Genomic DNA, 14,435 nt, shown 5'->3' with positions numbered 1-14,435 from the left:
TTTTTTTTTTATTTATTTCAAGTATTTGAATTTCAGAACAATATAAAAATCAATTTTTTAAAATACATTAATTTTTCATTTAAAATTTACAAATTATAAATCTTTAAAAAAAATGTGATCAGATTTTTCTGGCACAGTGACAGAATGTTATTATTTATCATAACAATTTATGAAAATCAAATAAAAAAAATAGAGACCAGTGATGTGTCCAGTGTCAAAGTTCACCCTGACATCTGTTTGGTACAGTGATTGATCTTTCCATCTTTATGTCTTTGTTTGAGGTACACGAGCGAAGGAGGGGATACAAGCGTCTATATTCTTTGTCTACGAAGTACTTAGATTGGTTTGAATAAATTATCAAACTGAGCATGCGCGTTATTAAAATTGCGCCAAACAAAAATGCTAAAAACGCCATTCTAGTAAACCTGACAAAACGATGAAGAGATAACAATGAAAACGATGATGTAATCGACCAATCAAATGCCTCTATTTATTAAAAAGGCGGTCAGCCAAGCAACAGCCAATTTCAAAACGGCCTCACTTTTAACTGAGAATTTTTCCCATAAAAGCTAGAAGCATGGTAATATTATTTCAAAGAGCTTCAGAAGTAGTTATCGTCACCCATTTTAATATCATAAACAAACTATGGCTCTAAGGATTTCCTCTCAAAAAACTTTATTCTCAGGTTATTTTATTTGCACAATTTCAAATAATTTTCAATGATTTGTTTAGCTAATTGATAATATTATGTTTAAATCCGAAATTTGTCTTTCTAAAGCTCTCACTATCATTATACTATGTTTCAGCTTAATGACCTTTATTCTTAGTTTTTTTAACCTCTTATTCTATAATAGATTACTTAATAAATCGTTCAATGATAAGAATTATTTTTATAAAATAAGTTTATATTATTTTTTTTTAAAAAAGTGTTTTAATTGATGATTATTCTAAGGTTAAATAACATTTTATTTATTGATTATTTCAACTGCGTGATTTAACTTTACATTTCTGTTTTAAATGATAATATTATGGAATTAAAATAACTATTCTTATGAGTGTCATTAGTATTAGGGATTTATAATGCTCAAAAGAAATTGTTTCTTCTTGTATTATTTATCTGCATTTTTAAAGCTTTTTTTTTGTATAATATAAAAAGCCATTGTTAGTGAAACTGTTCAATATTGTGGTTGTTAAACACTAAATTTAGATTTATTTCTAAAGCCTCAGTAACGATGTTGAAAATACTGGGTAAATGCTATAACTTTTTGGGGGAAATTTCTATTTACCCGTGGCACCAGTATCTTATACCCGTACTTTTTATATACCCGTGGCACCAGCAGCAGTGGCAGAAAAATCACCAAATCTTGTCAGCAGCCTTCCAGAAACTAAAAAAAAAAAAAAAAGCATCACAGAAGGGGGCTCCAACTCAAAAGATACAACTCGTAGACACCACCAGGCAAATATTTTTCTTAAAAAACATTTTCAAGTTCAAAACCTATTTGGCACTTTGGCGATAATAGTTGGCGCAACAGATCAGGATACGAAAATGTCCCAACTTTTTGTATTAAATAATTTGATTTTATAGCAAAACCACCTGTTTTATCTTTTTAATATATATGTAATAATTATTCCTTAAAAACAAAACGCATCCATGATATCACATATGCATATTATGACACGTCAAATATCCCAGAAAATGTAGAGAGGACGAAAAAAAAGAAGTTATAATGCATTCTTTTGGAGGTGTAATTTTCATTGTAAATCAATTGAAAAATATTTTTGCATAATGAAAGTAGTATTTTTTTCCATTGAAATTGAGTAACTAAAACTTATTGCAAAATTATCTATTAATTGATTATATTTCATTATAGAACACAGTCCTTTCATATAATTTGTTTTTATTCCTAATTAGTGCTAAAAAGGATATTTCATTTTTAAATTATTTAATATACTAGTGACATTATACAAACATAATAGATTTGGTTTGTTATATATTAAAAATATAATCTATATATTTCTTCTAAATTGTTTATGGTTTAGAAATTGATCTTAGTGGCATTTTTTAAATGACACAAAATTAAATTTTTTTTATCTCATTCATACAACCTATCCTATAAAACGTTTCATCCAAACACCTCAGTAAAATTTTAACTAACTTTTTACAGGGCAGAAATTTTATTCTTTATCTTCTTTTTATCATTTATATATTTAGAATACATAAACAATAAAGAGACAAAATAAATTGTTGCATTGTTGACTTATATGATATAAGGAATAATTTTAAATTTAATGTAAAAAAGTTTATTACATAGAAATCTAATGTTTTTAAAAACATTTAAATACTATTTTTAATCAAATGAAAAGAATTGAAAGAATTTATAGTAATGTTTATTTCTTTAAAAAACAAATAGATAAACTCTTCCAAAATTTGACAAAAAACATTGCACATCCAACTAATATAATTAAATTCTATGTAAAATCATTGAGTCAATTATATGATATAATCATTAATGAATTTATTAAAAATTTCTTTGTTAACTGAATCTATATTTTTACCATGTGCAAATCCAATTCTTCTAATATTTAACAAAGAATTTTTTTTTCACTAAAATTTTTTTAAAAATGTTAATAATTTTGATCTTAAAAGTGTACATATCACATGAAATAAGTGTAAAATAATTTTTTTTTCCTAATCTAATTTTATAAAAATAAATAACAAAAGATTGGTAAGATAATTCCTTATTTTACTCTTATCACTACTGTGTATTTTTTAATGTTCCAATAATTTTTTATTTTTTTGTAAAGAAAGAAAGAAAAAAAATTATTAAAATTTAATTTTTTTTTTAAATATAAAATTCCGAAATTTTGCTCAGTTGAGCTCTCCGGTTTTTTTTCTGTATATAAATCATCTGTAATAAAGTTATGATATATAATGATATAATTCAATAATGTTATTAGTAATTATGATTTTAATATATACTTATTGGGTAACAGCGCATATTGAAAATCGAATACATTTATCAGTTTTCTAAGTTTTTAATAGTTAGAATTGCTTTAACTGGTTATATGTCAAATTAGTTTTATAATTACAATTTAGGAGATTGCTTACATCATGTCACGACCCAATGACTTGTCACTTGCTCATAAACATGTATAGAAATACATATTTAATAATTCTTAATATTAACTATAATATGGAAATAATATATATTCCTATCAGCTATAAATAACAAACCACTATATTTGTAAATATATAAACATGGGTTAATGGTATTTACCAGGTTTTCCCATGGTTTTTACCAGTAAAAACCTAACCCTATTAAGCCTACAACATACATAAACTTTGAGCCACATTAAATGATAAAAAAGGATCCAAGCTGCATATGAAAATAACTTTATATCACTGATATTAAAAAAGCAAATATTGTATATAAGATTCTGATTTTTTATATCTTAAGAAGATAAAGAGTGAAAATAAGTTTTAATTTTATGTAAATTCTGGTTTACCACCAGTTTTATTTTGTTGAGGAAAAAGATTTTTACTTTATAAAGATTTTAGCTAATGTGTATGGCACTAATGGATTTAGGTTAGCTTACTTACCTGCCATAATTTATTTGTGTGTAATAAGTTTTATGATTACAATAAGTTAATGGTGGTTTGTTGTGTTTTATAAATCTAATTATAACTTCTTCTAATTTTAATATTTTTTGTTGTTGTACAGTTCAGTCACTTGCTCGATTTGGAAGAGGTATTTCAACTTCTGGAAGATGTTTAAACTACAGTAAGTATTAATAAAAATCTACTTATTTTTTAAAAAAAAATTTAATCTTGCATTTATTTAGAAATTGTAGACTAGGAATATAATAGATATCTGGTTAACATACTGCATTCAGCATATCCTGCAGATATACCGAATTATCACCAATAACTAGATATAGCGATTATTATGTAGCCGATAAATTTGTAACATGAAACTATTAATTAAAAGCATTTAATTTATTTTTATTAATATTTGAAAAATAAAAATATCACTTGATTAAAAACGAATAAAAAATCAAACACTTGTGTAATTTTCTGATGAAAGAAAAAACATCAACTGTTCAACCTTCCTTCGTAAAATTCATTTGTCCTTCTTTCCAAATTGATGTAGAAAAGAGAGTAGTATCAATAGATTGGCCAGTATGAAAATGTATATTTTTTTTATTAATTCTGATTAAGTTCAAAAATAAGAGTATGAATCTAAAAAAAAAGGATCAGTAAAAAATTCACCTGTAATTTTTCTTAAAAAAATATACATTTATATTCTTATACTAATTGAAATCATATTAATGTTCTGAAAAATAATGAAATTAACTATCAATTTAAAAATATTGTGTGCTGATTATTAAATTTAAAAAAAGAATGTAATTAAAAAAAGAAATCTATATATATAATTCTTGTATTAATAATATAATACATAAAATTATATTATATAAATATTATAATATATATATAAATTCTGACTGGATACCCAGTATCTGGTTGAATCAGTGTCAGTTGTATCATCACTGCTGATTGCAAATTATTTCTTTCTTTATATAAGAAATAGTACTTTTTATTGCACAATAGGTATTTTATATATAATGCAAAGCATTCACTGTCTTTTAATAAAGTTTATACAAACCTAAAAAATTTGATACCAAAAGACAACCCTATACAATTTTTAAATAATTTTTCATTTTTATTGCAGAAATAATAAGTGATGAAGATCCCGCAATGGACTTCAAAAGCTTAACAGATCGTGCTGCTCAGTGGGCATTTGTTAATGAATTAATCAGAGGTACCTTTTTATTTATTGAAAACATGTTTTGCAATTTATTTTCTACTATTGCTGCATTTTAATATAAATATTGTTCTGATTTCTAAACTTATAAATCTTTGGATCATGAAATATTATATGATTCAAAAATGTTTATTTAGTTCAAAATTCTCAATATATATCCTAAAAGTTTACTGAGAAAAAAAAATTCTAACCCAGGTATTTTCATTAAGTAAAAAAGGAAAAAAATGCCTTAAGTTGTTTTTCGAAGCTTCAGCTGTATTATGAAATGATGTTTATTTTCGAATAATATGCTATTTTTATAAATGCTTTGAGCTTACAGCTGTTACTCATGACTGTTAGATCTAGTTTAGCCTATCTATACACCTGGGCTACCCACATGAATGTTTGCTAGTATGTTGTTTTCAAAACTCTTAAAATAGTTCCATCTCTATGAACTTATTTTCAATTCTTAATGCTATATTGTTTATCATTGCAAAGAAAAAAGTGAAGCATGGATGATCCACAAAGCAGATAATCCACTCATGGATAATCGGGAGCGTACTGTATTCATATTAAAGTAAAAATGTGCTGTTTCCTACTTTATATTTAAGAAAGCTAGATCGCTCATAACTTCAGACTGATTCAATTTATTGCTTTTATTTATGCTGTAATAGTGAAATAATCAACACTATAGATAACAAAGATTAAGGAATATTGTTTTAGAAATATCTACTACCCTGGGACCATCTATGTGGAATTGCAAATCATTTTTTTTTTTTTTTGAAAGTAAAAATAAATTTTCTGTTCATATTAAAAGAAAATTTATTTTTCAAACAGATATGAAATCAAAGTTCATCTTTACAAACAGATGTAGTACATTAATCTTTGTACTCATTATATGTACCTAAAAACATAGATTATTTGACTGGATATCAAAAATAGTTCCATTAAAAGACATTTTTGATCACGAGATTTCAAATGTTTTTATATGTGTATTTGTGAAGGTGCGTAATATTTGTTTTAAACATTCCTATTTATGAAATTTATTTAATTTTCTGATCTAACTAAATTCTATTAAAACTAAGTTTTTTGATGTTAGATGTATCTTGATGATTTAGTGCAAGCATAAAAATTATTAAAATTTTTGTTGAATTCGATAATTTTTATTGAAAACAATTACCTCTGTTGTAGAAGATGAAAATTCAGGCTTAGCAATGTAAATTTAATTTATAAATAAAATTAATGCTTATAATTCAAATGCAAGATAGATGTTGACATTGATTGATTAGTGATAAATTGAAGATAAATACTAATAAAAAGATGTGACAAGTAATAATAATAACCAACTTTTTGATCTTGAAATATCAATGAGCATCATATATTGATAAAAGAATGCTTTATAAAAATAATAATAATTATATATTTTTTTAATTACAAATTTAAAAGTACCGAAAAGAAAGTGCAATTGAAGGAGGTGGGCTCCCAACTGTATACATTCTCATCGTTTCATATGATTAAGTATGGTGGTATAATTAAAATATTCCTATTAATGAAAAGAAAAAAGTTTTTGTTTTATGTTATAGGTATTGATAGAAATCGGCATTTTAAGAAAAGGCATTCATCTAAGTGTTAATGTATCTGGGTATCTATATTATATTATGGTACTGAATCAGTAAATATAAACAATGTATACTATTTTCAAGTTTTCAGCCCAAGACGCAGCAGGTTTTCATAAAAAAATATTTTAAAATGATAGATTGTCTGAATGATTATGCAAACTTATTTGGAGTTATACATTTAACCTATAAATAACTAACTTTAATTTAAAAATTTCCTACTTAAAATTTTAAGAAATTTTTGTTAAAATATTAACTCTGAAGATTAATAAAAATCAACTCATGAAAATCTGGAATACCATGATTGGGCGTTTTAACATGGGCTGTTATGGAGTATCTGACCCTTCTCCTGTGATTTTTTGATTGTTGATGTAAAATTTGAGGGGATTATTATTAACACAGTTATTGTTTGCTTTGGTTTAGGGTTAGGAATCACTGCAGCTCACATCTTCAAAGAACCAGCTACTATTAATTACCCTTTTGAAAAAGGTCCCCTTAGTCCTCGTTTCAGAGGAGAGCATGCTTTGCGTAGATATCCATCTGGGGAAGAAAGATGCATTGCTTGTAAATTATGTGAAGCAATATGTCCCGCACAGGTAAGTTTTACTGCTGACTCTATTGAGTATTTCTTATTTTCTTATTTATAAAGTAATTCATTTCTTCTGTAACCAATTGTTGGCCAATGTTGCAATGGCAGTAAATGCTTCATAATTTAGAGGCCAATGGTATGATGGCAGCAGTGTGGTCAGCATTCTGTACTGCAACCAGTCTGGTACAGTGTAACCTCCAGGAGAGACCATCTCTATGAAGCAACCACTTTTGGGAGGTACAGAATTTTTTCCATAGACTTTCTATTAAAGAAAACCTTTAGGAGAGACCATCAAAACCTCCACATGTGACCGGGCAAACCTCAGCACCAAATACAGAAATGGTCAAATAAGGAAATACGAAAAAATATCAAAATATAAAAATAATTACGAAACAAATAAATAGATTCCAATGTATTGAAAATATTTGTGAGGGGCTCTTATTTAGAAACCCTTTTTGAGGATCTCTAAAAAGGATTGATAGCCTCATATTATAGTCAGAGTGCGCTAAAGACGATGCTTTTAGAGTTGAAAGTTAAATTAGAAAAAAAAAAAGTTATTTTAGAAAAAATTAGACAAACTTCTTTGAACTAAACTAACTAGTTTCTAGAGTATAAATTTAAATGAAAACTTAAACAAAAAAAAAACATCATTGTTTATTTATTTAAAATAGCTTTATCATTCATAATTGGTAGATTTGTTTTTACACATAATTATATCAGTTGGGATTATTTTTGTAGACTCTAAATTTCATTCATCAATCTATCTGTTCAATCTATCTGTTCATCTGTTCAGAAGTGGCATATCCGCAACAACAAAAAATGGCACTTGCTAATATTAAAAATGTTTTCGAAAAATCACGTACCTTCGATAAAAATGTCGAATTTAATGGAGGTAATCTTTATGAATGACCAACCTCCATCAGCGACCATTTTACTGTGGCACAGAGAGTGGTAAATTCCGAGAGGTTTCACTGTACTTATCAATCTTAATCTGGGTAGCCTTTAATCAGCTACCAGAGATAGAACTCAGCATATACACCATGAAACTGAGTGCTTTAACTACTGTGTCATTATGGCTGGTTACTTAATGCAAATGATAGTATGAATCTTTTATTATTATTTTTTTATATATAAATATATACATTGATCCTTTAGGGGTATTTCTTGATAGTAAATATTTTTAGCTAGGGTGCTTCAGTTTAAAGGCAGCTTTTTAACTTTAGGGTCCATAAATGAAATGTAGCATCATTTGTACTAAATGTAATAAACTTATTTTATTATTTAAATCTATGTGATTAAAAGATAATAATTCCTTAATGCACATGAAATTTATGGATGGGAAAAATAGTATTCTAAGATATTTCTCAACTTTTTTTGTCTTCCAGCAAATTTATTAAAATCATAAAATAAAACTTTTATCTCACTAGATCCATTGACATTTTTTGAATTAGTAAAATACACTGCTAACAATTTTATTTAAAAGAGATCAATCTCTGTTTTATTTATTCTGTTTCAACACTGTTTTTGGTGAGATTAATTCTTCAGTTTCAGAAACTCTATCATGACTTTGTCCTTAAAAGGAACAAACGCAATCTTGCTCAAAATCTTATTTAATTTTTTTCCTCTAAATTCTATTTATTTATTTCATTTTGCATTGGGTTTATGCAGCAGATTTAATTGCTGAAGTTTATTTATTATCAATTGCAAATATTAGCTTTTTTGTTAGAGGTATTGGGACCCTATGCTCTTAATGCCTAGCTGTCTCTCTGGTTTTTGTTCCTTTATTTCGAAAAGTTTTTAACTGAAATCTTCAAACAAAACCACAGACTGGAAGCTGAATTGCTATGAATGATTGATTTTGAGAATTTTGAATATAATGCTGTTTAGTTTTTGTTATTTTGTTTCCATAAATGCTAATTTCATCTATTTGTTTTAGTTCTGAGTATTTCATTTGTGAAATTTAATTGGTATTAATTATTATAAAATTTTTAAAGAGTTATCGTGCATTTTTTATGTGAAACAATAAGTAGGTATATTTATCTTTTATGTGTTTTGCCTTTTACATGTTTTCTGTTTATGTGTTATAATTAATCTATTTGTTAACAGATTAATTATAACTTAAATAACTTGGAAGGTATGGATTTGAGCTACTAATCACTTTTATTTTGAAGTTTTTTTATACATATTTATCTCAATTCTAATATGGTAATGAAACATAGGAATTTTTTCAATTTTATGAAGAAGTCATTGGAGCTTCGTGTGCAAAAATATAAACATAATAATTGCCATAATAATATGCCATGTTGAAATTTAAATTTTCTAATGATTGGGATTGTTTTTGTGTATGTATAATGGCAATTTTAAGGTTTTCTTGTTTTTGAAAGTATTTAATGTAAAAATGTTAAAAATTAAATTTTAAGTGCAAACTATTTTTATTCTTTTCTATGTGATTTTCTATGCATTTATATGCTTATTTCTTAGTTTCTGTTGGAAACTTTTCTTCATTTTCTGTTTCTTTCCTAGTTTAATGCGGTTCATTAATCAAATTAGAGAATAAATAATATATTGAAATTAATAAATTAACTTATTCACTGTTTGTTAATTTAGGTATTAATTCTCTTATTGTTAGGAATCATATTTGGCTACAATGTATAAAAAATTTTATGAGTGATTTTGAAAAGAGCAAAACATTTAAAACTCATTTTTTAAATTTTCATGTCTTCTACCACATTTGTTTCTTAATTCTTGTTTGATCATCTAGTTTAAACTTAATCCTACTCATTTATTGGTCAGCCTTTTTCTAACTTATTTCTTCTACAGCTCTATATTTCCCTTTTTCATTTCATGTTTAGACACTGATGAAGGTTCTTCATTACAGAATTGAAATTATAGTATGTTTTTTTTGTGGTATTATTTGTGAATTTTATCAGATTAACTTTATTTGTAAATAAATGAGTTCCTTAAATTTTTATTTTAACATTAAATTAACCATTCAGCCTCTTATGAGAAGTTTTATCTTTTTATACCCTTTTTAACTACAAATAATAATATTGGTTTTAGGCTATAACTATTGAAGCTGAGGAACGTGAGGATGGAAGCAGAAGGACAACTCGTTATGATATAGATATGACTAAGTGTATTTACTGTGGCTTTTGTCAGGAAGCCTGCCCTGTTGATGCTATTGTTGAAGTGAGAAATTGATTTGTTATTCAGATAAATTATTTATGATTAATATTAATTAATTAATTGAAATATTCATAGTTGCCAACTCTACTGGATTTTCTAGTAGACTACTGGATTTTGTCAGTTTCTCCTGGTCTACTGGTTTAGTTAAAATTCTGGTTTTTGTACATTTTAGAAAATTCCCTAAACTTGAGTAAGTTTCCTAAAAAAATCCCTATTGAAATAGAATTTTGCTCAGATTATTGCTTGCTTGCTTGAATATTTAAATAAGCAATACTAATACATAAGGAAGTAAACCTCATTTATAGAAATCAGTTCAAAACTTTTTTTTTGTTCTAAAATGTTCTGTTTATTTTTATTCATAACTCTCTTTTTAAATTAAATAAAATATTCTTTTAACTATCTATAAAATAAATGCCTATTAATATTCGAAATTATGAGTAAACATAATACATATCATTTCAAGTCTGTTTAATGTCTATCATAACTGGAAAATATTGCAAATTTTTTATTTTGATGACTATAAAAATCCCTAAAATTCAATTATGTGCAAAATATTTGGTACATTATGGTTACGAGTTAGCTTGGGTAAAGCTTATGGACACTTATCCCCAATTGTGGAAATAAACTGAGCCGCTTCTCATCTCGTTCCCGTCAGCATATTTAGTGGAGAGAGGATTTAGTTCTGTCTTCCAGCTGCTCACAAAGCAAAGAGATATGTTGGACATTTACTTCAAAGGAGACCCGCGTTTAAATCTGAGGAGCATAAAACCTGACATTCAAGCTTTAACTTGAAATACACCAAGCACAGGGCAGTCATTGAAGTGGTAAAAATGTACTTTCTCAATCTTCATTTTTTTCTCAAATTTTAGTTGCATTACAAAACAAAATTTGTAGAACATTACAAAATTTAGTTTAACTTTTTCTTGATTACATTAAAATATGAATTTAAAAAAATGTACTTTTGTTTTGATTATTCCGTTTTAAATATAATTTCTTTTTGGAAAAAAAAGATTCACAATATTTTTTTAATTAATAAAAATGACAGGATAAGTGTGCCTCCTTGTTTGCATTACAATTTAAATTAAAATCAAATAACATTGCATATTTTCAGTGTTTGGTTGCTCACAAGCAACACTGAATGGTTTTTTGAACAAAAAGAGAAAGGGGCGATATGTGTCAGCCAACCCCAAGAGAGGGGCGATGGTCCACAAAAGGTTGGGAACCACTGGTCTAGGAAAATTGTAATTTTTTGGAAAAAAAACTATATAAATTTCTATATCATACCTGGAAAATAACCAGTTTTAGAATTGTCAATAGCAGTAATCAAGTATTGAGTCAGGGAGAACAGGGAAAACCTGGAATTGTCAGGGAATTTTATTTTCACTCTAAAAAGCAGGGAATAGTCAGGGAAAATTGTAATTTTTTTCAAAAAACTTAAAAAATTCCTATATGGAAAATAACCAGTTTTAGAATTGTCAGTAACAATTATCAGTTATTGAGATTCAATTTAAATGATTCTAATATCTACTACAATTATTTTATAAAACTTGAATTTTTAGTGAAACTTTTCCATGTTTCCATTCTCATTCTATTATATATTTTTGCTCTCAAAATCTAATATTTGACATTATAATTTAAAAGAATCAAAGTTTTCTGATGAAAAATTGCATGGTATAGGTAAGATATAGTATGGATTTTCATTGAAATTTACCTGATACACCTGGAAAAGTTTGGGAATTTATTTTATGAAACTGAGTGGGAACCTTGTCTAAAACCTCCTAAAATTTTTTAATAACTTATAAATATTTTAATTATTAGTATTTTTTAATTATTAATATTTTATAGTAAAAATTAAATTATTAACATATTTAATATGCTTTGAAGTGACGTCCAACTGCTGTAATACATTTCTGCACTCAACATTAAAACTTTTTTTAACAAGTTTTAAAGTCATCGTTAAGAATTATCTTATCTTGCGACAAACAGTAAAAAAGCAATGATGTCAGTACTGTAGATTATTCTGACAGAGAACTTTTAAATTTATCTTTGCAACATTTACAGCCTGGTACAGAAGTGCATTGCTACAGATGGCTGTTACTTTGAAACATAATAAATGGGTGTGAAATTCGTATAATATTTTCAGGAGTTATTAGATCACTTCTGAAAATGAATGACTGAATTTTGTGTACTAAAAAGAGTAATGCATGCCTTTACCGTGGAGTTAATTAAGAAGCCTGTTTTAATGACTATTGAACATTAGATTTGGTATCCAGGTGATTTGTTGTTAAAATTTGTGAATATATAATTATTAATCAATTGAGCTTATATTGATTGTTATTAAAAATTAATTATATATATTGATGTGACAAACAACAGAGGTGCACATCACCACCCAACAATGGCCAAGCACCTAGTCCCATTTTTAAGGCTCTATCTTTTAACGGTCATGGTAGGAATACCAGGTAATTTTGACCCTGGCCAGATGATATGGACAGAATCTTGGCTGGTACTTTTCTCTCCAATCAGAAGAAACAAAAGGACTTTCAGTCGCAACAGATTTAACATGCACTTTATTGCATATACACACCAATTGTTTTGTCAACCTCCAGGATCAAACTCACTACCCCCAGTTCTCCGATCAGAGATAAGCGACATCTTAAACAACTGTGCCACCGGAGCTCTTGGGAGGCACAGGATAAATCATAGGAAGAGGATAAAACATGGTGTAAGAGTAGTATACCTTAAAATAATTCACTCATTGAAATAATAGGGTGCAAGCATCAGCCAATTCAGAGAAAAAAGTTTTTGTAAATTAAGCTTAGTTTATATACTATTTATCTCTCATAGAGTTCCTGAGTATCTCTCGCATACTGTTTATATAGCCAATCACATGCAGGTCTAAACGTTATTGCTTATTGTAGCCACTCTGAAAAGATTATGATTCAATTCTATAGAATGGTTGTCTCCTTTTCTTAAATTTAATTTTTTAAAATTATTATTTACAAATAATAATTAATAAATTAAAAATTTAATTTTATTTATTAAAATTTTTATTAATTATTGGTAGTCATGATTAGCCCCTTTTATTTATTTATTTATTTTATTTTTTCTCATATGTTTCAATATAAAATTTTGATTTATTTATTTCGATATACTACTTATTAAAAGTGTTAACATGAAGATTATTTTTTTAGCATTTTTAAATGATATATTTTTTACCCTTTACTGTCTGAAAGTATTTCAAGTTCATTTCCCAGTAAGTCCAAGTAATTTTTCATGCAAAGAGGGACTGTAGACTCAGCATTTTTGTTTTAGTGAAAATTTTGGAACATATCATTATTAATCAATTGAACTAATTATAATTAATTGATATAAAAATTATATAATTAATGAAGTAATTATATAATTAATTATATATTGTTGTATAATGCAATGTATGTTGAATTAATTATATAATGTATTATATAATTAATTCAATTAATTATATCATATAGTTAAATCTATATAAAGTTATAATTATTGTAAATAGTAAATATGGGTAATAATAGTGCAGTAAGATGATACAAACTATAAAATGATTTTTAGCCATATACATGGCATATTGGACCTAGTAAACCACTGTTTAAGCCATATTGGTCTGTTAAGAATTAGTTGCATGTTCCTCTATAAAATTATATTAATTTAGAATATCTATACTAAGAATAATTTTAAAATAAAAAATCTAATTTTTTCCTCTACTATTTTTTCTAGGGGCCTAATTTTGAGTATTCTACGGAGACTCACGAAGAGCTGTTATACAATAAAGAGAAGCTATTAAATAATGGGGATAAATGGGAACCAGAAATAGCTGCCAATATTGAAGCTGATCATTTGTATCGATAATCAATAATAGTGTTTAGATTGAAAATGTTGTAGACATAAATTATAAAAATGTCACATTGTTTTAAATTTGTTATAGTTATAATTTATGTGAAAATAAAAATGACAAAAACTCTACATTATATATTTATGGTATGTTTTATTTGGTTTTGCATTTCTTATTATGTATTTGCATTTTTAAAAATAAATTCAGCCAAAAATATTTTTTAAACATTTACTTAATATTTTTAATGGGATCCAACATGCATTGAATTTTAAACAGTATGACAGCATATTGTATATATGCAGGTATGTGAACACTGTTTTAAATTTCGCTCCAGCGCCAGTTTTTGTAAGGAATTTCTTTTTTTTTTTAATCATATA

At 26.4% G+C, this 14,435-nt stretch overlaps 1 protein-coding gene across 1 annotated transcript; it reads left to right on the top strand.

Annotated features, from left to right (window-relative positions):
* Positions 1–543: 543 nt before the first annotated feature.
* ND-23 (NADH dehydrogenase (ubiquinone) 23 kDa subunit) lies at positions 544–14,194 on the top strand. The gene is made up of 6 exons (XM_016073659.4): positions 544–685; positions 3,723–3,782; positions 4,731–4,820; positions 6,842–7,014; positions 10,068–10,196; positions 13,944–14,194. Exons 1-6 carry the CDS (start codon positions 646–648, stop codon positions 14,073–14,075), a joined length of 624 nt encoding a protein of 207 aa, XP_015929145.1. The 5' UTR covers positions 544–645; the 3' UTR covers positions 14,076–14,194.
* The last annotated feature ends 241 nt before the right edge of the window (positions 14,195–14,435 follow it).

This window comes from Parasteatoda tepidariorum, chromosome 2, assembly GCF_982258835.1.
Source record: "Parasteatoda tepidariorum strain Cologne lab strain chromosome 2, Ptep-v5.0, whole genome shotgun sequence".
Taxonomy (NCBI): Eukaryota; Metazoa; Arthropoda; class Arachnida; order Araneae; family Theridiidae; genus Parasteatoda; species Parasteatoda tepidariorum.
The sequence above is the reverse complement of the archived record's forward strand: the minus strand, read 5'-3'. Positions and strand labels throughout refer to the sequence as shown.